This window comes from Chinchilla lanigera, unplaced genomic scaffold (assembly GCF_000276665.1).
Source record: "Chinchilla lanigera isolate Chin_1 unplaced genomic scaffold, ChiLan1.0 scaffold00041, whole genome shotgun sequence".
Classification (NCBI taxonomy): domain Eukaryota; kingdom Metazoa; phylum Chordata; class Mammalia; order Rodentia; family Chinchillidae; genus Chinchilla; species Chinchilla lanigera.
The window spans coordinates 14736838-14759755 of NW_004955442.1; the positions used below are offsets into that span (position 1 = coordinate 14736838).

General features: G+C 44.6%; 1 protein-coding gene across 5 annotated transcripts in view; it reads right to left on the reverse strand.

Annotated features, from left to right (window-relative positions):
- Pdpk1 (3-phosphoinositide dependent protein kinase 1) overlaps positions 1 to 22918 on the reverse strand; it is an 87782-nt gene that overhangs the window by 51749 nt on the left and 13115 nt on the right. For 4 of the 5 annotated variants that reach the window (XM_005391417.2, XM_013517783.1, XM_005391419.2 and 1 more), the window contains one exon: positions 442 to 708. In XM_005391417.2, coding sequence (XP_005391474.1) covers positions 442 to 708 — 267 coding nt within the window. Of the gene's footprint in view, positions 1 to 441; positions 709 to 22437; positions 22550 to 22918 lie in introns of those variants that run through there. The other variant, XM_005391418.2, reaches the window with a different exon arrangement.

The window sequence follows — 22918 nt, forward strand, 5'->3', positions numbered from 1 at the left end:
TTTTTTTTTTTTTTTTTCCTGAGAAAAGGTCTCATCATGTTGCCCAGGTTGGCCTCAAACTGGACTTAAGTGATTCTCTTGCCTCAGCCTTCAAGTCCTGGGAATATAGGTACACACCACCAGGTCTAGCAAAAGAGGCCTTTTGAAGTTTTCATAAACAAAATCATATGGTCTGCTAGGGGAGCCCAGTCCTGAAGCCTCCACCAGTCTTCTTTTTTTGTTTCGTTTTGGTACCAGGAATCAAACTCAGGGCCTTGCGCTTGCCAGGTAGGCACTGCGCCGCTGAGCTACATCCCTGGCCTTCACCGGTCTTTACAACAGGAGGTGGGCCCAGGAGGGATCTGGAGCCACGTCCTGGGAATAACACTGCCTGGAAATCAAGTGTCTCAGCTCTGAGCCTCAAGACAGGGGAAATAACAAGCAGTGGCAGCACATACTCACTGTCGAAAAAGAACCCTCGCCAAGAATTTTCCCAAACTTGAAGTCTTCAGGTCGTTTCTTTCGAGGCTGTGGTGGCGGCTGGGCAGCATGCTGCAGGGGGTTGGCACTTGGCCGGGACTCGGCTGTGGTGCCATCCATGGTGGGGCCCTGCCTGCTGCCACCACTGGGAACACTGGGAGCCGTGCCAGACTCGGTCTGTGTCCTCACCATTGATTGGGATGGGCAGGCACATAACACCACGCTGGACTGGATAGGAACGGTGTCATACTGTGGACACAGAGGACAGAGGTTAAGACAAAGGGCTCTTTGGTCCTGGGCACATGGCTTAAGTATAAGTACCACTTCAGGACACTGCCTAGAGCAGGGAAGCCCATCTGACCTACTGATGGCTTTGGGGCTGCTGCTCTTCCCTCCTCATATCCAGCTGCTGTCCCACCTCCTCCTCAGCAGGTCCTTACCTCTCCCCCAGGACTGCATCAGTCTCCAATCAACCCCTGACAAAGCTAAGCTAAGGCAACCAGAGATAGAATTGTGCATTTTTAGTTAGGGAGGGGGCTGAGTAGATAAGAGCAATGATTAAATATGTTTACAATTCAGAAACTCCCAATGCTGACAAGATTATGCTAAAGTAAGCACACTCATACAACTGCAGCTGGCACCAAAAAACCATTTGGCTGTTAAAATGTTTTTACAAAGCAATTTGGCAATTGTCAACAAAGCAACTACAAGAACACTTGTCAATGAGATACAGAAATATGAAAATGAGGCGAAGCCGGCTGTGGTGGCGCATGCCTATAATCCCAGCACTCGGATCGCTTCAAGTTTGAGGCCAGCCTGGGCTACATAGTGAGTTCAAGGCCAGCCTTGACTACAGAGCGAGACCCTGACTCCAAAATAAAAAAGAGAGAGAGAGAGAGAGAGAGAGAGAGAGAGAGAGAGAGAGAGAGAAAGAAGAAATACATAGTTAAGAATGGAATGGGCAGTGAGAAAGGATCATATAGTATTTAAAGCCAAATCCATAAAAGGTGTGCCCATACCCATAAAAGCTCCAGTACTGTCACTGACATATATTCTCAGTTGTTGACATTGGAATACCCACCATTAGACTGTGACAGAAATCACAAAATGAACTTGAATCTAGCTGCTGGTCTCCAATATTCCTCCCAATTAAAGAACCCAGGAAGGTACTTAACTTGGGTCAGTATGGTCTTGGAACTCACAGTGCATCTGAAAACCAGGAGCCTCCCCACCTGTCTCTAAAGGATGGAGGCAGGGCAGAGAACTCTCACCAGGACTGTCATTGACCATGCCATGCCCTTTCAAGCACTAAAACAGACATCTCAGGAAAGCCATGTGTCTACAATGACACTTAAAAGTGGTAGAAGTCATTCCATATGATAATATAAGAGGCTGAGTATGACTGAATGAGTAATTTTATTAATTCAAGTAAACAAGGGTGTGTGGACATAGAACTGTTTCTTCAACCATCTGCACATTATAAGAAGAGAGAAGGGTTTTCTCTCTGTGAAAACAGAAGGGTATATAAAAAGAACCATGAGGAAGCCAGAGCTCTGGAAAAGTAGTAAATCCAAAACACAGGAAAGACATGGGTATCTGCAACCAAGAATAAGGTTCCTGGCCACCAAAGAAAAGAACCAACAGAAATACTCACCTTGAGATCGCAAAACACATAACAAGAACAAAAACAAATCTAGATGGAACATCCAATGACCCCAACAAAACAAACATGAAGGTGAAGAAGGGAGGAAGCAGATGGTGAGAACTGGTGGGTACCTGGGCAGCCCAGCAATGCAGAGTGTGAGCCTTGGTTCTACATATGAGGCCAGCCCTGGGAAGGTCAGCTCACTAGAAGCATACCTTCCCAGACAGGGAGCCATCATCAGGAGTTCTGCTCCTGTTCCATGGACAGATAGGTTCTCCTTCTAATGAGTCTGCCAAGATCATCATCACTATGAAGGAGTCAACCAAACACACTTTATCAATGAAATAAGACCAACTAACGTGATAATAAATATCTAAGAGAATATGAACAGCAAGATGTGAGTTTTCATTTTCTAATATGCTAAGAGGTATATAACGACTCAGTGAAATCTTCAGATGTAGAAGTTTAATAGGTTGAATCTGAAGCAAGCTCAAATGCTAGTGATTAATCCCCATATATAAAACCTCCTGGATATACAGTTATTACCCTTTGACTTCATACTAGAAACTAAGCCTAAGAAAATGAGTATTTTAAAGCCACATTTATAAAGTATTCCCAAAGGAAGAGAAGGAAGAAGTTGAGGAAGAGGAAAAAGGAAGAGGGAGAGGAGGGAGAAGGAGAGAAATACACCAAATTTTCCAGTGGCAGAACTCTTGCCTAGCATGTACAAGGCCCTGGTTTTGGTCCTAGTATCGGGGGAGGGGTTGATTTCCTCTGCAGCTTTGAGTATTATAGCAAAAGCTTAGAACAGTTCAGATACAAGAAGTAGTGATCTAGTAAAGTAGGATGTATACATTTAATAAAATACTATGGAATTCAAAAATAGATATAATGGTTACACAACTGGTGAACCTGGTAAGGGTACATCAGATTGTCTTTTATTCTTCTGGTAACTTTTCTGTAAATTGGGGGCTGGGGATTTAGCTGCAGCACAGGGCCTGCCTGGCAAGCACAGGTAGTGAGTTCAATTCCCGGTACCGGGAAAAAAACAAAAAAAAACTTTTCTGTAAACTTGAAATTATTTTTAACTAAAAGTGAAATAAATGTATAAAAGAATGCAAAATTTAAAGAATATTAACTTTGCAAAAATGTTACAAATATAGCTCTAAAAGAGACGGGAATTACACAATGAAAATCAGTAGTTAAAGTAGCAGGATTATCAATTTTTATAAAGCAACAACAAAAACAAAGATAAATATAACTTGACACCAAAGATTCCAAGTAGGTGATAGACAGAGCAATTCTAGACAGTAATTCCACATGCCCAAGAATGAGGGATGAGCACAAAGCTCCCTAGCTTGCTGGATCCACTGAAACTAAACATGACCTTTCATCAGAGTCCTGAAGCTCAATGACTAAACCTTCCTTGGGTATGAGGCCCACTGCACAGCCAGACACAACACCTCTAACTGGCCTGGGCACCCAAAGAACACCACTTATTTGTGGGAAGCTGCTATTTTTTGGACAGGTCCTCTGGCTCAGCAAAAAGTCATGTGTGCTCATACATACTTCAGAATTACCCTACTTCACAAGAGGAACCAGGGGCTGGACAAAGCTCTGGCATTCAGCTGGTACTTTAATGATTTGTCCGTATCACCAAAGCGTACAATATAAGTCTAATTGGACTCTTGCAACTCTCTCTTTGGAAATTAGCAAGAATGTTTTGTCTCCAGGGACAATGCTAAGTGGGGAAAGGTTGTAATTACTAGGCTTAAAGCCAGCAAGAACTATGATAAGCCAGGACTGTCCTCATAAGACAAGCAAGCCACATTCCAAATGGACTCTGTATGGCAGCTGGAGTTGCCCAGACATGGAAAAGGGCCCCAAGTGTCACCCCATGAACAAACCCCCAGGCCCAGAACTGTGAAATAGCTTGACAGAGCTAACCTGCAGGGACACACATGAGGGAGGAAGCAGAAGTCAGTGGTTCATCCCACACAGTTCCAGGCACTACCACATTGTTGGGAATTGGTCAGGCCACGCCTGAGGCAGCCATCATTGTTCCTCAGCCCAGAAAGGGGAGGAAGGCCCCCTCACACCTGATCCACCAAATGTGTAACACCAGATCTACAGGGGCATGTTTCCAGACCTCACTCAAGTTCCTCAGTGTGCCCAAAATCCTCCCAAGCCAGGCTCAAGAGACAACAGAAGGAACACTGGCAACAGTGGCAAATGCTGTCCTCCAAGTCAGGTCTAGCTGCTTCTCCACCAGGTGAGAAGAATCTGGTTTCCAGCTGAGGGGCAAGCCAGCCCTTGATGGGGCATGCAGAACTAGCAGTCAACTATGGCACACACAACAAAAAAAACTTCAATTTAGAGATTCAAGGAAATAGACTGTTTCTTTAATAACTGACAAATGCACTCCTGAGAGAAATCTCAGAAATACCTTTTTAAATAACAAAATATGACCAGCTAACTCAGGACCTGGAAAGCCTAGCTCCATCAACATACTTCCTGACCCAACAAGTTCAGCAAACGTGCCAGAAGAGCTGTCACATGGGAATTCATTTTTATTTGCTTTTGTTTTATGTTCTGGGACCGAGCTCAGAGTCTGGAGCATGGTGGGCAAGTGTTCTACCACTGAACTATACCCCCGGCCTAATCTGTAAGTTCTTGGCCCAGGCAGAGTGCAACATTGCTTCCTGATAGGAGGGAGGAGTTCAGCCCTACAAGGTACTATAAGTGACATCCCAAAGCAATAAGGAGTTTCCAAACATCCAGCCAAGATGGTAGAGTAAATAAGGTATCATAGGCAAGCATCATCTGCATGGACAAAAGGCAAGAGGGCATTAAAGAACTAGGCCTCACATCATCAAACTGGCTATTAAAGGACAGAAAACCCTAATACCAAATACTCTGTGAGGGACATAAAACACCGAAGAATGCTTATACAGTCCTCAAGAGCACTTACCAAGAAAAGCCATCTGCAGTTCAAATTTCCTGACTGCTAATTTTAACAAGAGTTCTGGCCCTTGAAGAGCCCCCAAAGACAGACAACTAGACATAGGCTTGTGTCTAAAGAGCCTTCTTTTTTCCGTAAGTGTAGTCTCTATGGTAAAAAGGAAAGCCACAGGAATAGATCTTCCTAGGGGAGCACTACCCTTAGAAAGGCCAGTTTGCACCTGACCTGGGCTCAGGCAGCCCCTCTTCCAGACTCCAGCCAGGGACTGCAGTGCATAGCTCCCAAATCCCACTCAGCTGCTAGACTGTGGGGCTTACATCTTAGGAAACCACAGGGCTACCTGCCCCACTAGACTCCCAGACACTGGCAGCACTGACTTAGAAGGAAGCAGAGAATCAATGGCCACAAACCCTGTCTGCTTCCTCTCCAATACCCATCCACACACAGAACAATAAGTGCCACAGAAAACACCCAGGGCAACCTGAGCAGGTGTAAGAAGACACAAGGTACCTGAGAGGGGAGATTTGAAGGACAGGAAATGTCATTATTTTGTCGTTAGTGGTGGTGTGGCAGAGAATGAGAACCAATTCATTAAAAGAGCCACAAAGAAGGCATTTCAAAGCAGCCATTTTCACTAAGGAACTTAATTAAGCCTCAGATGTGCCATTAGATGTTGACAGTTTCAATCCAGAGGACTCTAAACACCCCCCCCATACACACACACACACACACAGAGTTAGCCCAGATATGCCACAAATCCTTTTCCCAGGAGTGTGCACACATCCAGTCCATAAGCAATAACTGTAAGAATGGACAGCTGGTTGACCACTCCTGGTCCTTGGGCTGTCTCTGATGGGAGTTCATCTTGGGAACTGCCAAGCATAGTGCCACACTAAAGCACAATTACCAGGAAGGATGAAGCCACTACTAACACTACCATGAGCTCCTCCTCCCTAGAACATAGGTACCCCAGCATATAGTCTACCACAGGGTCTCTGAAGTGGAGCAGTTTTGCCCCTCAGGTGAGACCTGGCAATGACTGAAGGTCTACCTGGGTTGTCGTAACTGGAAAAGGTGGAAAGCATCACTCGCATTTAGTAGGGAAAGGCAGGGACACCACTGAACATCCTAAATGCAAATGCCCCACAAAAAAGAAAGATTGGATCCCAGGGTCAACAGTGCCTGCTAAGAACTCTTCTCTGGCCTTATACACCTTGTCTTCCCCCCTCTTCAAGTATCCAGTGGCCCCAGAACGTCTCTAGCGGGTACCCAGTATCTGGCACTATGCAGCCACCCCTTGTAGCATCAGGAAGTACAACCATAGGTTCTGGGATGGCTGAAAAGGAAAGATGCTGTTTAGTCTGAGAAGCACATTCAAAGTCCTAATGCAATATTTGGAAAGCATAAAGACTTAGTTGTGCAATATACACACTATAAAATGGCAGTTAAGATTCTCAAGGGGTGCAGTTTCAAACTGGGAGACAAACTGGAGCAAACCGGGCAAGGACAAGCATAACACCAATCTCATTTCAGGCACCCAAAGCCCACCAGAGTCCAAGGAAGGAGTGGGAGAAACCCAAGGAGGTTACAGAGGCATAGGAGGAAAGCCATGTGAAACAGGCTCATCCCATGGTGAGGCAACACCATCATTTCCTCAGCAACACATGCCAACCCTGCAAAGATGCTAGACACTGTGTCTGGGTGAAACCACCCTCCTGATGAGCAGCTGGCCCACCATGCCCCTCCCTAAAAGTCAATGTAGAAAGACACCCAAGGCCCTTGTTAGAGGAAATATCACCCCAGTCCCAGCCCTTCCCTCCTGGTCCAGTTTCTCTTGGACTCCTGACTCAGCTGGTCCCACATGGGTTTTGGCTGAACTCTGCTTACCAATGATGTTTCCAAATGCCAGCCTTTGACATTTCACTTGCTGTAAGGTTATGCCTAATTAGTTAGGCATGGTAGTGCACAGCTGATAATCCTAGCACTCAGGAGGCTAAGGCAGGGCCGGCAATATAGTTCAGCAGCACAGCGCCTGCTGGGCAAGTGCGAGGTCCCAAGTTCAATTCTGGATTTGGGGTGGTGCGGGGGGAGGTGGGGGAGCTAAGGCAGAAGAGTCACTCTGAGCTCAAGGCCAGCCTGAGCTACAAAATGAGTTCAAGGCTAGCATGAACCACATACTGTGACTCTGTTTCAAAAAAAAAAGGGGGGGGGAGAGTATGCCCAATAATGTCTCCAATTTAAGAAAAAAAATGTTTTTCACTGAAGAAGAAAGCTCTCAACACAAAATAAGCATGACAGGAACCCAGGTCTGGTTGCTACAGAAAATTATCTTGTTTCTTCCATGGTACAGCAAGTCACTACAGAAGACAACCCCAACTAGCTAGACAACTGGAATGGGAGAAGCACTAGCCGAGTATGTGTGACCTAGAGATTAAAGAACTAGCTCTGAGCAAGTGCTTCCCGGAGGAGGCAGCACCTTTTAGGAAGGCTCTCCTCCAGCCTACTCCAGCATCAGGAAAAGGGCAGTAAGTTCTGCTTCTCACACTGGGCTATACTCTGCTTAGTGCTATACTCTGGATGGTCTGTGTACTGTGATGGAGACAGCAGTTACAGAAACAGTGTATTCCATTCCCAGAGCCTGTCGAGGCAAAAGTTCCATCCTAGGTCTCTGCTCCTCTGTAAACAATGCACCTAACACTTTTTTCTTTAAGATGACAAGCAGCATCACTCAGTCCAAAGCACAATTCCAATGAAACGTTAAAAAATGTCAGTAAGTCTCTCCTTGAACACAAAACACAGCATCTCAGTACAAATCAACATAAACTGATTAGTTGTCTTTCTTTGCTGTTAACACCTATCTGAAATCATTACCAAGTCATGGGCAGGTGTATAATGCTCTGGAGCCTGAGCTGCTAAGTCAAGCCTGCTTCAGTTTGGTGGTCATGAAGAAGGCAGCTCGGCCAGAGAGGACAAAGACATGGTGTCTGCTAATAAGATGGGGGGGGGGCAGTTATCTAGGGGGAAGAAGGCCACATACACACCAGCAGAGAGCACCCCCTCCATTGCATAGCCAGCATCTCCCTCCCCCTAGAATTCCCAGGACTCTGCTGCTCACTCACCCTGGGGAACCTCTCCAGACTGTACTCTGCTCCACTCAGCAAGCATACCTCTGTTGTTTGCATGGTTCATAGCACTTTGGCAACTCCAAGTCCATAGTTCTGGAAGGCTTCAGGAGATTTCCGGGACCTATAGCGCACCCAGCTGCATACAGCCTGCGATATGGAATGACTTCTACAAGCACATCACACTCTCCAAGGCCACAAGTTTTGTTGTTGTTATTTCATAAAAATATATTCACTTATTTTGCTCATCAAGTTCTCTAAAATAAGATAAAATAACTGCACTATTCATCCAATTACTCCAACTACACAGCCAGAGATAGACACAGTTCCTGCACATATGTAGGTGACCTCGTATTGCAGAACCATCCATTTACAGTGTTAGGGTGGCTATGCAGACCTAGATGGGTGCCAGAAGGAGCCAGGACAGAACTTTGCCTATTGAGAGGGCCATAAGCATAGGCTGGCTACTGCACTCAGGCACAGTTGCCAGAGGGCTCAGCAAGGATGAAGCCACTTGGACAGCACTGTGATGACTATGACGCATGGGGGGGGTGGGTTATAGGGGCAGTCACACACAGACTTGAAGTATAATTACAGCTAAACATACAACACATATTTAAAAGTTTCAATTTCCCTTAAGGTTTCAAATTCTTTCTGCATCAGAAAGGAAAACCAGTCACTTTGAAATCAAAGTGGCATGTAGAAAGAATCTGGACTTCTGAAACAGCAAAAAGAGATGATGTAATACAGACTCACATCCCTGTCTGTCAAATGCACTAGGTATAACAGCAGAGCTTGCTCTAGCACCAGACAGCAGCTCCAGTCATGTAAAGCCAAGACAGTACCCGGAGGTCCATGATGTCCACTGAGTACGTGCTACATGCCCTGTACTGCTCAGACACTGGAGAGAGAGCAAAAAACAAAACTAACCCCAGGGCCTCAAGAAGCTACACTAGGGAGGAGGACAGGACTATTTGGGTGGCGGCCATGCACATTCAAACCAATTAGAGAATCTCTTACTGGGAAAGTGACATCTAAGCAAGCATTTGAGGAAGGGAAAGCCCCAAAGACATCTGCAGTGAGTCCTTTGGCAGAGGAGTAGTCACTGAAAAAGCCCAGGGACAGAAAGCAGCTCTGACTCACAGCAGTCCAACTGGCCACAGCGTGGCCTCCTCCAGACAGAGAGCCCCGGAGTGCCAGCCAAACACATCAGCACCCCAAAATGCCTCTTTTGGGATCACTAACAAGGTCATCCTCCAGAAATCTCAAACCGTAAGGGAAAAACAGAAGACAAAGGGCCATCCATAGGGGCCAGGCCCTGCCTGATACCAGCCTACACACAGGCTCAAAGCCCACGAGATCATGTAGCATCCCAGACTTCTAGGTGCTGTTCACCAGACCACTGTCATTCTTACAGGTGTGAAGAAACAAGGACCTCTGTATTGGCAGCCTTCCATCTTTGTGGAATTCTGCAATTTCTTTCCTAGCAGCACCACTTAGCCAACTACTTCTCAGGACAACTCACCCTTGGCAGGGTGATATTCACAAGAGCAATATGGTACTCCTGCTTTCTCTTAGGGCAGTCCCCACTTGCTGTCATGGCTATGTTTTAATGAATTATTTCACTTCTTCAGCAAAAGGAAATGATGGTTGGAATACCACCTTTTAAAACATTTATAAGCATTAATTGTGAAATGAAAAGCCTGAGAGAAAAGCCCTCATCTTGTGTAAAGTATAAATGCTTATTTGGACTACATTTGTTGTTCTAAAAAGCAAATTTTGCAGCATTTTTAGGCAAGGACAAAGCTACAAACACAGCTAAGATTCATCACACTCTGAAAAGGCACACACATTGCCTGAGGAGAGGGAAAGTCCGGTGAGGCTTCAAACACCCCTTGCAGTGCTCAGTCTTACAAAGACTACATACCTGGAGAACTCGCCTGATTCTAGACTTTCCCTGCTGACAGTCATCCCCTCCTGGCACAGCACAGTTTGCTATCCACTTGGTGGCCCAAACTTACAGTAAGTAAATCCTTTTGGATACACAATAGTTTTCAGAAATTTAAATCTCTGGAAAAATGTAAAGTAACAAAAACACAAAGTGTGCTCATCTACCATCCCTGTCCTCACAGGAGTTCACTGAGGCTGGTCACAGTGGCACATGCCTATAATACCAACACTTGAGACTAAGGCAGGACTACGAGTTTGAAGCCAATCTAAACTACATAGTGAGGCCCCATCTCAAAAACCTAAAAACTGCCTGGTGCAGTAGGGCATACCTATAATTCCAGCACTTAGGAGTCTGACGCAGGCAGATTACCATGAGTTCAAGGACAGCCTGGGCTACACAGTGAGTTCAAGGCCAGCCTAAACTCTGAACTACACAGTAAGACCCTGTTCTTAAAAAAAAAAAAAACCACAGCCCTTTGTCCATCCTCAGGTGACATGTTATTATGATAAGCACACACATGCATGCACACACTCACATTATAATCTGACTGGCTTTCCCTATACAAATGTGCACACACCCCAAATCCAAGCTGCTCACACCCTAGTTAAAACTGGAAGCTTCAGCTGCCTCACTGGCAGCCTCACACCAGTGGCCACCCCTGGTTCCCACTGCCATCACTTGCCCAAGCCCATGTGATTTCTTGCCCCAGGAACCTCCCACTCCCCATGCCCCAACACTCACCCTTCCATGCCTACTTCTGACAGTCAACTAACAACCCCTCAGCAAGGGGCCAACCCTCCTGTCCTCTCTTCTAGGTACAGGATGGCTATCGGGGCAAGCTTCTGCAACTGCAGTACACTGTTCCTAGAAAATATGAGATATGCACATGGTACAAATCTATGGAGATCAAGGACGTACGAACGTCCTAAATCGAATTTAGGACAATCAGCACCATGGATATCCAAAGTCCTTAAGGCTGCTCAATACCACCTCTGAAAAACTAGGTCTCATCACATCTCCACTGCACTAAACACTGACTCCCTGAGCAAGGCTCCCAGGATGTTCCAGTTGCTCCTGTCGCAAGTGGGCATCGGGGTTCAGGGAAGATTACCAATGCCCCTCTGATGTGAAAACAGGCAAATTTTAAGTAACTGACTTCTAAGTGAACTTGTAAAGTACAGCCTATTCATAAACTGGGTGTTTGCTGAGAACTTCAATTTGTCTCATAAACTTTGCAGAAAAGAACTTCAAGAGTTTTGCTGGGCGCAGTGGTGCACGTCTGTAATCCCAGCACTTGGGAGACTGAGGCAGAAGGATTGCTGCAAGTTCAAGGCCAGCCTGGGTTAAAAATGAGTTCAAGGCCAGCCTGAACTGCATAGCGAAATCCTGTCTCCAAAAGACCAAAGAAAAAAAAAAAAAAAAAAAGAACTTAAAGAGTTTCAAGTTCTTTCACTGTTTGAGTATTGAGTTCAGTAGTCTCCCTGCAGAAGTAGAAACTCTTAAGAGAAAATCTGAGCTCTAATTACTTTTTCATATCCACCAAAAGAGATTTAGTAAAAGTACAAAGTACATTGTAAACATTAATATATCTAGTGACCCATATTCAAAACTGTTAAATGTAACAAATATTTCATTAACAAATAGATTAAAAATGCAAATAGGCTTCCAGGGCAAAGAAAAACAAATGGTCCCTGAATTCCTTCTCCACCTTCCTCCAGGTTTCACATACCAGACACCTCCAGTCTTCCAAAGCTATGGACAGCAGTTTCACTAACTCTTAGAAAACTAATTGCCAGGTGTGCAGAAGCATATTCTTTAAAATATAGAGGTTAGGGGCTGGGGATTTAGCTCAGCGGCAAAAGCACCTGCTTGGCAAGTGCAAGGTCGTGAGTTCGGTTCCTGGTACCGGAGAAAAACCAAAAAACAAAAAAAATAATAAATAAAAAAAATAAAATATAGAGGTTAGAGCTGGGCACAGTAGCCCATGCTTGTAATTCCAGCACTCAGGAGGCTGAGACGGGAGTATTACTCCAACTTCAAGGCCAGCATGGGCTACAGAGTGAGTCTGAACTACAAAGCAAGACCCTGTCTCAAAACACAAAACCAAACAAAAAGATAAACAGCCTATATTTTAAAGCACACCTCGCAGTCCCTAATTACCTACTGGCAAGTCAATCTTTGATGGAGCTAATGAGACAGGATGCACCCAGGTTTCAGGGGAAGCCACAGCCTGTAGTCTGGAGGTCTAGCCTACTCCAGGGATGGGATCAGCTAGCAGTACTTTTTTGTCTAAGATGGTTCATAGAGACTGTGTCTAGGTGGAGAATCATGGGTGGTTTCTTTCCCTTCTACTCTGAAATATCACTTAAAGCACTTCTACAGCAAAAAATGATTCATCCACTCATCTCCTAATAAATATTCACTCCTTGCCTCCCAGGGTCCTGGAACTAAAGGGAAAAGAGAAGACCCATGGATCCGTTAGCAGGCAAAACAGGGGGTTGAATCTGAAAGATTTCTCTGTACCTTTATCTCTTTAAAAAGGACAAAATGCAAATCAAACAAGCAGTTCATATAAGCATGAAAGCTAAAGACACAGGCTGGTGTCAAAAAGCCTTTCTCCTTTCCAAATACTATTAACTTATCTGTGAGTAAAACTCCATTAAATACCTATTGTGTTAGGAGGCACAACTTTGAGAATAAAATCATGTAGGAAGGCTGAGCTCCCTAATACATAATAAGGGAATCAAGATCAAAATCAAGGTCTTCCATGGTCAAGATGCTGTGCAACAGCTTAATACTTCACCCAACAAGAGAAAAGGATCCCAGAGTCAAAATGCCAAAATGCCTTTAAATGCCAGTATGTCCTCTGGAGCCCTAGAGTTTGAGAATGTACTGCAACAGGTGCAGGCAAAGATGCCGTGGGTGCACGCGCGCGCGCGCGCACACACACACACACACACACACACGCACGCACACTCACAAGAGGGAACTTCTCTCTCTAGGCCCCTAGCTGAGGAGGTCTAGGATATACCTCAGTGGTAGATCACTTGCCTTGTATTAGATTCAACCCCTAGCATGGAGAGGAGCAGTGAAAAGGTTGTCTACCACAAATCCCACTAGCTCACCCTCAAAGGAATATGCTATCAAATAGGTTGTGCTCAATAGCATAGAACATTCTGGAAAGAAGTTCCTCTCATCCCAGGAAATTCCACAAAGCCAGGGCCCTGCACAGAATACCAGGAGGAGGCAGGGATGCCACCTTCCCTTATCCCATATAAAATGACAATTACAGTGGAACAGCAAACTAGAGAACCAGGGACCAACTCTAGATTAGCAACCTTCCCCTGGGCAAGCTACTCTCTCTCTGTACCATAACTGAGTCTTCTATAAAATGAGGTTGATGGCCTGGACCTACTCCAAGAGGGCTGTGTGGTGCCACACTTGACAGGAACAAGTTCTTTGCGGAATCCAGTGTGTGCTCATGAGGCACAACCCATGGCAGGAGGGGCAGTCTTGATCTTGGTGTGTTCATCACAGACTATGGTTCTCTGGGAAGGTGCCTCACATGCAGTCATCAATGCACTTGTGCAACGCAACATGCAGTATAAGACAGTCTGTCCAACATGGCACCATACCAATTGGTAAAGACTTGGGTAAGACTGTTTCTACTGTTCCATAAAGAGAGGGTGAATTCGGTGATTGCCCAGATCCCACTCACCTCCAGTGCAGCCCCTCACAGAGACAAGGTAAGTAACAGAAAATAAAGCTGGGACAAAGCTGAGTGCAGTGGTACACATCTATAATTCCAGTACTCTGTGAGACTGAGGCAGAAGGACTGCAAGTTTGAGCCCACCCTGGGCTACTTGGTGACATAGGGTGACATATTCTGCCTCAAAGTTTTCAAGAAGTGCTCACTACAGGGCTGGGGATATAGCTCAGCGGCACAAGTGCCTGCCTGGCAAGTGCAAGGTTCTGAGTTCGATTCCCAGTACCAAAAAACAAACAAACGAAGAAGAGCTCAGTGTGAAGGTCCTGGACTGAATTTCCAGTACATCAATCAATAAATCAATAAATAAGGGCTGGGTACAAAAGCCCTGGGTACAAGTCCTAGGACCACCTCAAAAAAAAAAAAAAAAAAGGTAGTGACTGCCAGTTGCCTTAAGTTTTCTAAGGCTCAACAGATGGGCACTCTGAGAAACACCAGGAAAATGAAATATCAAGTCTCTGAATTTCACTAACTTATTATTTTCTTTTCTTTTTCTTTCTTTCTTTCTTTCCCTTTCTTCTTTCCTTTCCTTTCCCTTTCCCTTTCCTTTCCCTGTCTTTTTTTCTTCTCTCTTCTTTCCTTTTCTTTTCTTTTCTTTTCTTTCTTCTGGTGGTACTAAAGTGGAATTCAAGCTCTCATGCATGTTAGGCAGGTATTCTACCATTGAACTATATCATTAGTACTTTTCATTTTGAAGGAAGGCCTTGAATTTGCCATCATCCTACCTCAGTCTCCCAAACAGTTGAGATGACAGCCTGTGGCACCACACCCAGCTAATTTACATCTTTTCAAAATTAATTTTGTATACCTGGCACCACAAACATACCACGAAATACTAACATACAAGATTTCTTTGCAGACAGGATCCTTTGCTTTGGAACTGCCTAAAGGAATAATTTAAACACCATTAGTTTAAACAAAAAATTAGGATAAAGCTGCCCTTATTGTGGAATAGAGAGGATCACAATCTGAAAGGCCACCTGGAGCTTCTCAGAACCTGCTATAATCCTATTTTCAGAACAGGATGGTGGGTACATGTGAGTGTTTCATTTTTATTCTTTAAAATCTCCATAAGTATACTACTGAGAGGTACAACTTTACTACTGCTTAAAATAAAATGAAATACCATTTTTATCTAATTCTAAAAATAACATATTAAATACTTCTTGCTTGCCATGTTCACCTCTGAGCATTCTGCACATATTATGACAGTCCTCAGAACCATTCTGGGGAGTGGGTACCAACTTCATCTTTGTTCAGATAAAGATAAAGAGGCATAGAGCAGGTCCTTGTCCACAGTCATGCATGCAGCAATGAAGCCATATTCAGTTCTGAAGCAGAATTCAATGTGATGTCCACATTGCCAACTAGCCCAAGTTAGCAAAGAGTCTGTTCACCTGAGGCTGATCCTGTGTTAACCAGGGAACCAACAGGCAAGCCAAAACTGACAGTGTACGGTCATTAGCAACTTGTTAGACCTCGGGCTCCATTCTGATCTGGGTAATTCTTCTATACAGAATCCAGCTAAAATAGTCAAAATTTCACACAAAAATTTATATTACTGAAATATTCATTAAAGCTGGTACAGTTGTAGATACTTGTGGTCTCAGCTACTTTGGAGGCTAAGGCTAAAGGAAAAACCCAGGAATTTGAGACCAGCCTGCTCATGAGGCACAAAAACCAGCTGCTTAAAACAAAAATTGGATTCAGAAATTACTCCCGAGCCAAGCATGGTAGCCCAAGCATTTGTCTGTTTTTGTTTTAATGTATTTTTGTTTTTGAGACAAGGTCTTACTATGTACTTCAGGCCAGCCTTGATCAAACTCACTAGTAAAGAATTAAAAGTTTGTACCACCACTCTGGGAGGCTGAGGCAGGAGGATCCCATTTGAGCTCAGCCTGGGCAACTCACCAACTTAGAAAGATCCTGGCTCAAAATTTTTTTTAAAAAAATTTTTTTAAAAAAAAGAACTGAGATGTAACTCAGTGTGGAGGCCTGTGTTTAATTCCCAATACCACAGGAAGGGAAGAGAGTGGGACGGAGGGGAAGGAAAAGGACAGGACAGGAAGACAGGAGAAAAGATGGAATTCCTGGGCTGGGGTAGCTCAGCAGTAGAGTCTAGGTTCATCATGCACAAGGCCCTGCATTCAATGCCCACCACCAAGAGGAGAAAAATTATTCCTGACAACTGGAAACAACCTATGTAAATGTCCAAGGCCAGGAAAATGGTTTGCCCACAGAACAGAGTATTATGCAGCCACTGTAAGAGGAGTTTAAAAGAACTGCTCAGGTAAACAAGGCATGGTGGCACATGTCTGTAATCCCAGCACTCTCAGAGAAAGCAAGCTCTGCCTCAAAATAAAACATTTTTAAAAGAGCTGCAGATATGGTTCAGTGCAAAAGCCCTACATTCAATCCCCAGTACTGGGGCTGGGGATTTAGCTCAGTGGTACAGCACCTGCCTGGCAAGCACAAGGTTGTGAGTTCAATTCCCGGTACCGGAAAGAAAATAATAATAATAATAATAATAATAATAAGGGGCTGGGGATTTAGCTCAGCGGCACAGCACCTACCTGGCAAGCGTGAGGTTGTGAGTTCGATTCCCGGCACTGGAAAAAAACAAAACAAAACAAAACAAAAATCCCCTGTACCACCAAAAACCAAAAACAGGTAAAATATTTTGTGAAAACAGAAAGTCAAAACAATGTCTGGTATATAATAGAGAGCCTAATTAATGGTTTAAAAAAAAAAAAGGAAATAGTATCAGCAAGTTAACAGGAATGATCTCTGAGGGAAGAAAAGACAGATCTGCTAGGCATCCTGTCACTATTAACCCTGACAGTTGTATAGGACAAAGTGTGGCCTGGGCAAGAGGAGGACAGGACAAGACAGGATGCAGCAAGCAGCTCACGGTGGGCAAGTGTATAGGGTACCTCAGAGAGACCTTTATTAATGACTCACCTGTAGGAGCCACTAAGTTCTGCCTAGACACTGACGAGACCATGTGAAACCAGTGACCTTTGAACATCCAGGTTGATTAATTCATTCTTTCACTCCAAAAGTGAAAGAATACTAATGAGATTTGCTAAAGAACAAGTGAATGAATTAGGATTTTCAGGATGTAGATGCATGTGCTGGGACAGAAATCATTAACTACAAGTAGGAATTGTATCAGAAACACAGCAGCTTTTCACAGGTAATTCATCCAGTTCATAATCTTAAAATGTCATTTCACAATCAACTACCTCTGGACAAAATTTAGATTGAATATGTATTTAAGAGCTTTACTCAGGCTAGGGATGTGGTTCAGTGGTAGGATGCTCACCTGCCATGCGTGACACCCCAGATTCTATCTCTAGTATAAAAACAGTAAATAAACATAAAAACTTTACTCAGTGAAGTCTACTCTAGGTCAGAAAATAATATCAACAGGCTTTTGCTTTCTATGGTGCTAAAATTAAGAATACACTAAAGTTGAATTATGAAAAATCATGTGTGTAGTCAGAAGTCACACTACTTACACATCACTTAAATATGAATCTTCCTTGGGGATTAAATTCATTTAGCAGATGTTCTTCCCCATAATCTAGTCTGAGAGTCAGAATGATAACTCAGGGCCAAGAGAGGCCAAATCTTGGGCATGCTCCCTCCACGCCTGCCCAGAGCTCTGCCCAGGCACCTTGACTCCATTGCCTAGCTTCGGTCCCTGCTCCTTACACAAACCCCTTCAGCCTCTAAGAACAAGTCAAACACCGTGATGAAACTGAGCCCCTGAGAACACATGCCATTTAGCAAAACCTTTCAACTCTGGAGCACCAATCCCACCAACTCCATCCTGTCCCCGCTGGCTGGCCCAAGACTCCCTTTGAAGAGCAGTCTGTGCTCTGCTGGGGCTGAGGATCCTCCACACCTCTAGGCCTATCACTGCTGCAGTCACCTTGGTCACCTGTTCCTGGTTTACTAAGCTCTGCTCTTCCCTCCCCTACTGCTGCCCTTCAACTATATCTCTACAGCTGCCTCTTGTGTGAACGGGCACAGGTGAACGGCATCTCCCCAGGCAAGGTGCTAGATCCCCAGAAGCAGTAGAGTCCTATGGGAAAAGGCCGGAGTCCTGAAAATGTCCTAGACATTGTTTTACCCAGTGCTTCCTACATACAGACAACACGCAACTCCTGTAATATGGATGGATGACTGTTAAAATGCTGGTTATAAATAAATAAACAAAATAAAATAAAATGCTGGTTCATGAGGTCAGACTTTTATTTTTAATCCTCAGAAGCTATTCTCACCCTGAAATGGAGAAAAAAAGAGGGAGGGAAGGAGAGGAAAAAAACAAAAAGTGGCCCTCAGAATGCAGCTGGCCAGGAGAGTAAAAGTCATTAGGCAGGAACTCTCTCAAACAGGCTCACCAGCATGTAAGACAAACTAGCTTATTCCTAACCCAGTGTCCCTACCTCATCCCTAAAAAGGCACCAGCAGCAACATGCTTTCCTTTCTGGGCCCCTTACATGCAAATTCTGGTGGTTTGTTTATTTGTCTTAGGTTTTGCCTTTTTCTTCTTTTAATTTGGGTTTTTTTAAGGTTGGCTTGTTTGTTTCCTTGCTTTTGCCCTTATTTTTTTAAAGACAGGATCTTAACATATAGCCTGTGCTAGACTCACACTTACAATCCTCTTGTCTCAGCCCCAAGACTGGGATTACAGGTATGGGCCATTACATCCAGCTCTTGTACATTCTGAATAGAGTACCTACTAGGGTCAATAATGGTCAGGTGAGATACAGAGACTGTGTTCCACTATTCATTGTAAGTCCAGAGAACTTCACAACATCCTCAATATGTACAGAAAGATCTATCTAGTCAAGCATGACATTCATCCACACCTGCACCAATTGTTAATTCAGATTTTAATAACAGAAACTAGAAATGGAGGACAGTGGGCCTGTTTAGGATTCTACATTCTCCACAGACAACTCTGAACCACAGGTAATAAGCCAGAGGCCCCCAGTATGGCCCTCCACACTTTGAAGCCTGTCCATTGCCACACAGGCCCCAATTATCAGCAGCCAGGAGATAATGCCACCAATTTCCTCAAAGTATTTTCCCCTTATATCCATGACCTGTTTTCCTATCAATATTTACCTTCCTACCATCCTATTTCTGCTGTCACTCTGTGGAAAAGACTGGAGGAAAGACTGTAGATGTGCGAGAAACAAACCAAAACCCTGGCCTTCCCAAAATACCTGTATCCCAAGTTCTGCACTAGGAAAAAGTCCACTTCACTTCCAGTTCAATCTAAAAGCCTCCCCCAAGTTTACCTGCAACTTCAGGCAAAAGTCTTTGGACAATGAACATCACCACAGCCTCATCTGAAAGAAATAAGCTCAAGAAAGTTTCAAAGCTAACCACCTGTGGTCACAAAAGCCAGAAGGTGCAAACCTAGAGAGCTGAGCATCTCCCCCTCACTCAGAAAATGCAAAAAGACTGACCACACAGCAGCAGAGCAGATGAGATCCAAACTGCTGCCTTCAAATGTTCCAGGGGACACCTACCTGCCCTGATCAGAAAGCAGGTGTCAGGGAAATCAGGTTTACTGCACTTCAGGGATAGCTCTGTTCCTACATGATGCCCTGGAAGTGTCCATGCCTAAAGAGAGTAGTCATCAAAGAGGAGCCTAGACTCCATGCCAGCTATGACCCTGTACTATAAGTCAGAAGCCCTTCAAGTCCCAAACATCTTCATCGGGAAGGATCCAAAATTAAAATATGTACAATCAACGACAAACTGCAAGTATTAGAGAACAGAAAAGGAACACAGCTTCATTTTAGTAAAGTAAAACTCATTTTGATCAACAATGAATCAGGGAGCCGGGCATGGTGGCGCACCCCTGCAATCCCAACACTTGGGAGACTGAGGCAGGAGTATCGTTGCGAGTTCGAGGTCAGCCTGGGCTACAAAGTGAGCTCACGGCCAACCTGAACTGCATAGCGAGACCCTGCTTCAAAAAAGACCAAAAAAAAAAAAATTCATGTATATCAGAGTATTGTACCTCAGTGGGATTCTTTCTAATCCCACAGCCTGTCTACTAACAAGAAAATATCAGACAAACCCAAATTGAGAACTCTTTTAACAAACACCTGAGCAGTACTCTCACTAGTATTAAGCTAGTGAACAATAAGAAAGGCCATAGATCAGAAGAGACATGAGAACTATAATCGAATTTGGTACCTTCAGTGGGTGCCAGAACAGAAAAAGAACATTGGAGAGAAAACTGCTAAAATCCCAAATAGGTCTAGTAGCTCTGGCAAGAGCGTGATCCTGTGCTGAATCTTCCTGCTTCAGCCTCTCAAATAACTGGATTACAAGTGTGCTTCACCATGCTCAACCTATATGATGGTTTTGTAAGGTGTTAATATTAAAAGCTGAGGGGCTGGGGATTTAGCTCAGCGGCAAAGCGCCTGCCTGGCAAGCGCAAGGTCGCGAGTTCGGTTCCCGATACCGGAGAAAAACCAAAAAAAAATAAAATATTAAAAGTTGGATGGGGTGTTATGGTCACTCTAAGCATTCCAAAATAGTTTTTTTTTTAAACTTATTTATACAGGGGGCTGGGGATTTAGCTCAGCGGCACAGCGTCTGCCTGGCAAGTGCAAGGTCGTGAGTTCGGTTCCCGGTACCAGAAAAAAACGCCCCCCCCCCAAAAAAAAAACAAAACTTATTTATACAGCCAGGTGTGGTGGTGCCCACCTATAATCCCAGCACTTCGGAGGCTGAGGCAGGAAGATTGCTGGGAGTCCAAGGCCAGCCTGAACTACACAGTGAGACCCTGTCTCAAAAAACAAACAAACAAACAAACAAGTTTTATAATCAGAAAACTTAACTCAGTCATTAAAAACTTAACTTACACACACCTGTAACCCCAGCACTAGGAAGACTGAGACAGGAGGATGCTGTAAATTGTAAGCTAGTTTTAGCTACATAGTTTTAAAAAAAAAGTTTTGTGTGTATTTATGTTTTGAGACAAGGCCTCACTCTGGAGCCCAAGCTAGCCTCAAACACAGTCCTCCGGCTTGAATCCCCCAAGTGCTGGAATTACAGTCATGCACCGCCATGCCCACCTTCTAGTATAAATTTCTTAATGCCATCAACTTCGTTGATTTATATTGTCCAAAGGTCTCAAATTTGGAAACAAACCCAGTTTCTATGCAAAAACCAGTGAAAGTAGGCAATTAGGGAGTGCCAGGTCATTCATCCTATGCAAAACATTACTTTCTACTGGGAACTTCCTCCATTCCTCAGCATGCCTGTTTAGGCCTCCCAGACCTCTCCTTTTCCCCTCTTCCTGGCTGTCATGTCCACTGTGGGGCCCTGGTCCATCTTACACACTCTGGTGCAGTCTCCAGAAGGCTGGCCACCTCTCCGTGTAGGTCACCCACTTGCCCTCAGAGACCACTTGAAAGGACCAGCGTGTGGGGCTCACAGCGTGTGGGGCTGACAGAAATGTCATACAGGCTGTCTCCCAAGCCGCAGAAGCAATCTATTTTTATCCAAGAATTTCTTAGGGCCAGAAGCATGGGGCCTGTTCTCTTCATAACCTCTTCTAAATAACCCACCAGGCTTCCTCATCCTCTGCCCCAGACACACAGCACTCAGTGGCAGCAGCCTGTGTACAGGAGAGTCTCCTAAGACTTAAAAAACAGCACCATCGTGAGATTTTTTTTTTTTTTTTGAAATGAGAATAAAATGCATCCACAAGTAAAATCTATATTTAGATGCGTATTTTAAAGTTGTGTATCTGATAATAAGCAGCTATGTACATACAATCAGTAAAAGACTATAATTTTGACCAATGAAAAAACTCATGAACAAAAAATGCCCAAATGCAAGAAGAAAAAAATTAAGTTGACAGCAGAAAAAGTACACAGGAAATGCTGTGGGTTTCTGAGACAGCGCACAGGGCAGCAGCACATCTTCTCAGTCAGGTCCAGAGTAACAGCCCATGGCAGGAGATCCGGGATGGCTAAGTGCTTACCCTCCCAAAAAGAAATCAGGGGAATAGTGACTGACCCAGGATGAAGCGTCTATCATGTTTCTTAGCTTCTAAATCTAAACCAGACCTGCTTCCCCAAAATCTAGCTCCTGAGGCTCCACAGAGCAAGCCTTTCTAAGAAACAGCTGTGCTAAGGCAATCAAAGGATGATGTGTCCCCATCATTCCCCAAAGTCATCTAAGGGCTAGTGTCGGTGCGTGTGGACTTTCACATCTGATGTAGCCTGCCCCATAACATCCACTCACTGAACACTGTACACAGGTGTGCAGCCAAGGTAGGTTGCTCCAACCCTGAGTACTGAGACCACCCCACCACCACCACCACCAGCTGCGTGATCAGCCTGGGGATAGAGCTGTGGCTCGGCAGGTGGCTGCCCCTACCCATCAAGCATGTACTGCCACTGTTGTCACCACAGAATACCACAGAAATTAGAGCAAAGCAATGCCAAGAAAAGCTCTCTCAGACCTTGCCCAAAGTGCAAAGATCACCTGAACTGGCCCCTCTGCCAAGAAGAAAAAGCAGCTTCAGGTCAGAGGAGCTGCTGGGTAATCCAATCCTCAGGATCTTCAGAGAAACAGTCCTCCTACTGGGAAGGCTCTTCTACAAATTAGAAGCACAGATTGCAGCTACATGAGAACAGTGGTCCATATAGGCCTCACCCACCACAGCAACACTGTGTGCTCTACACTAAATTCTGCTTATTGGAACTCAATCTAATATTTGAAGTGTCAAAACTCCCAGGAAACTAGGCACATACCTGAAACCCTAGCTACTGAGGAAGCTAAGGCAGGAAGATCTCAAATTTGAGGCCTGGGCAATTTAACAAGACCCTATCTCTAGGCCAGGTGTGGTGGCACATGCCTATAATCCCAGCACTCCTGTAATCCCAGGAGGATCGTTGCGAGTTTGAGACCAGCCTGGGCTATAAAGTGAGCTCAAGGCCAGCCGGAACTGCATAGTGAGACCCTG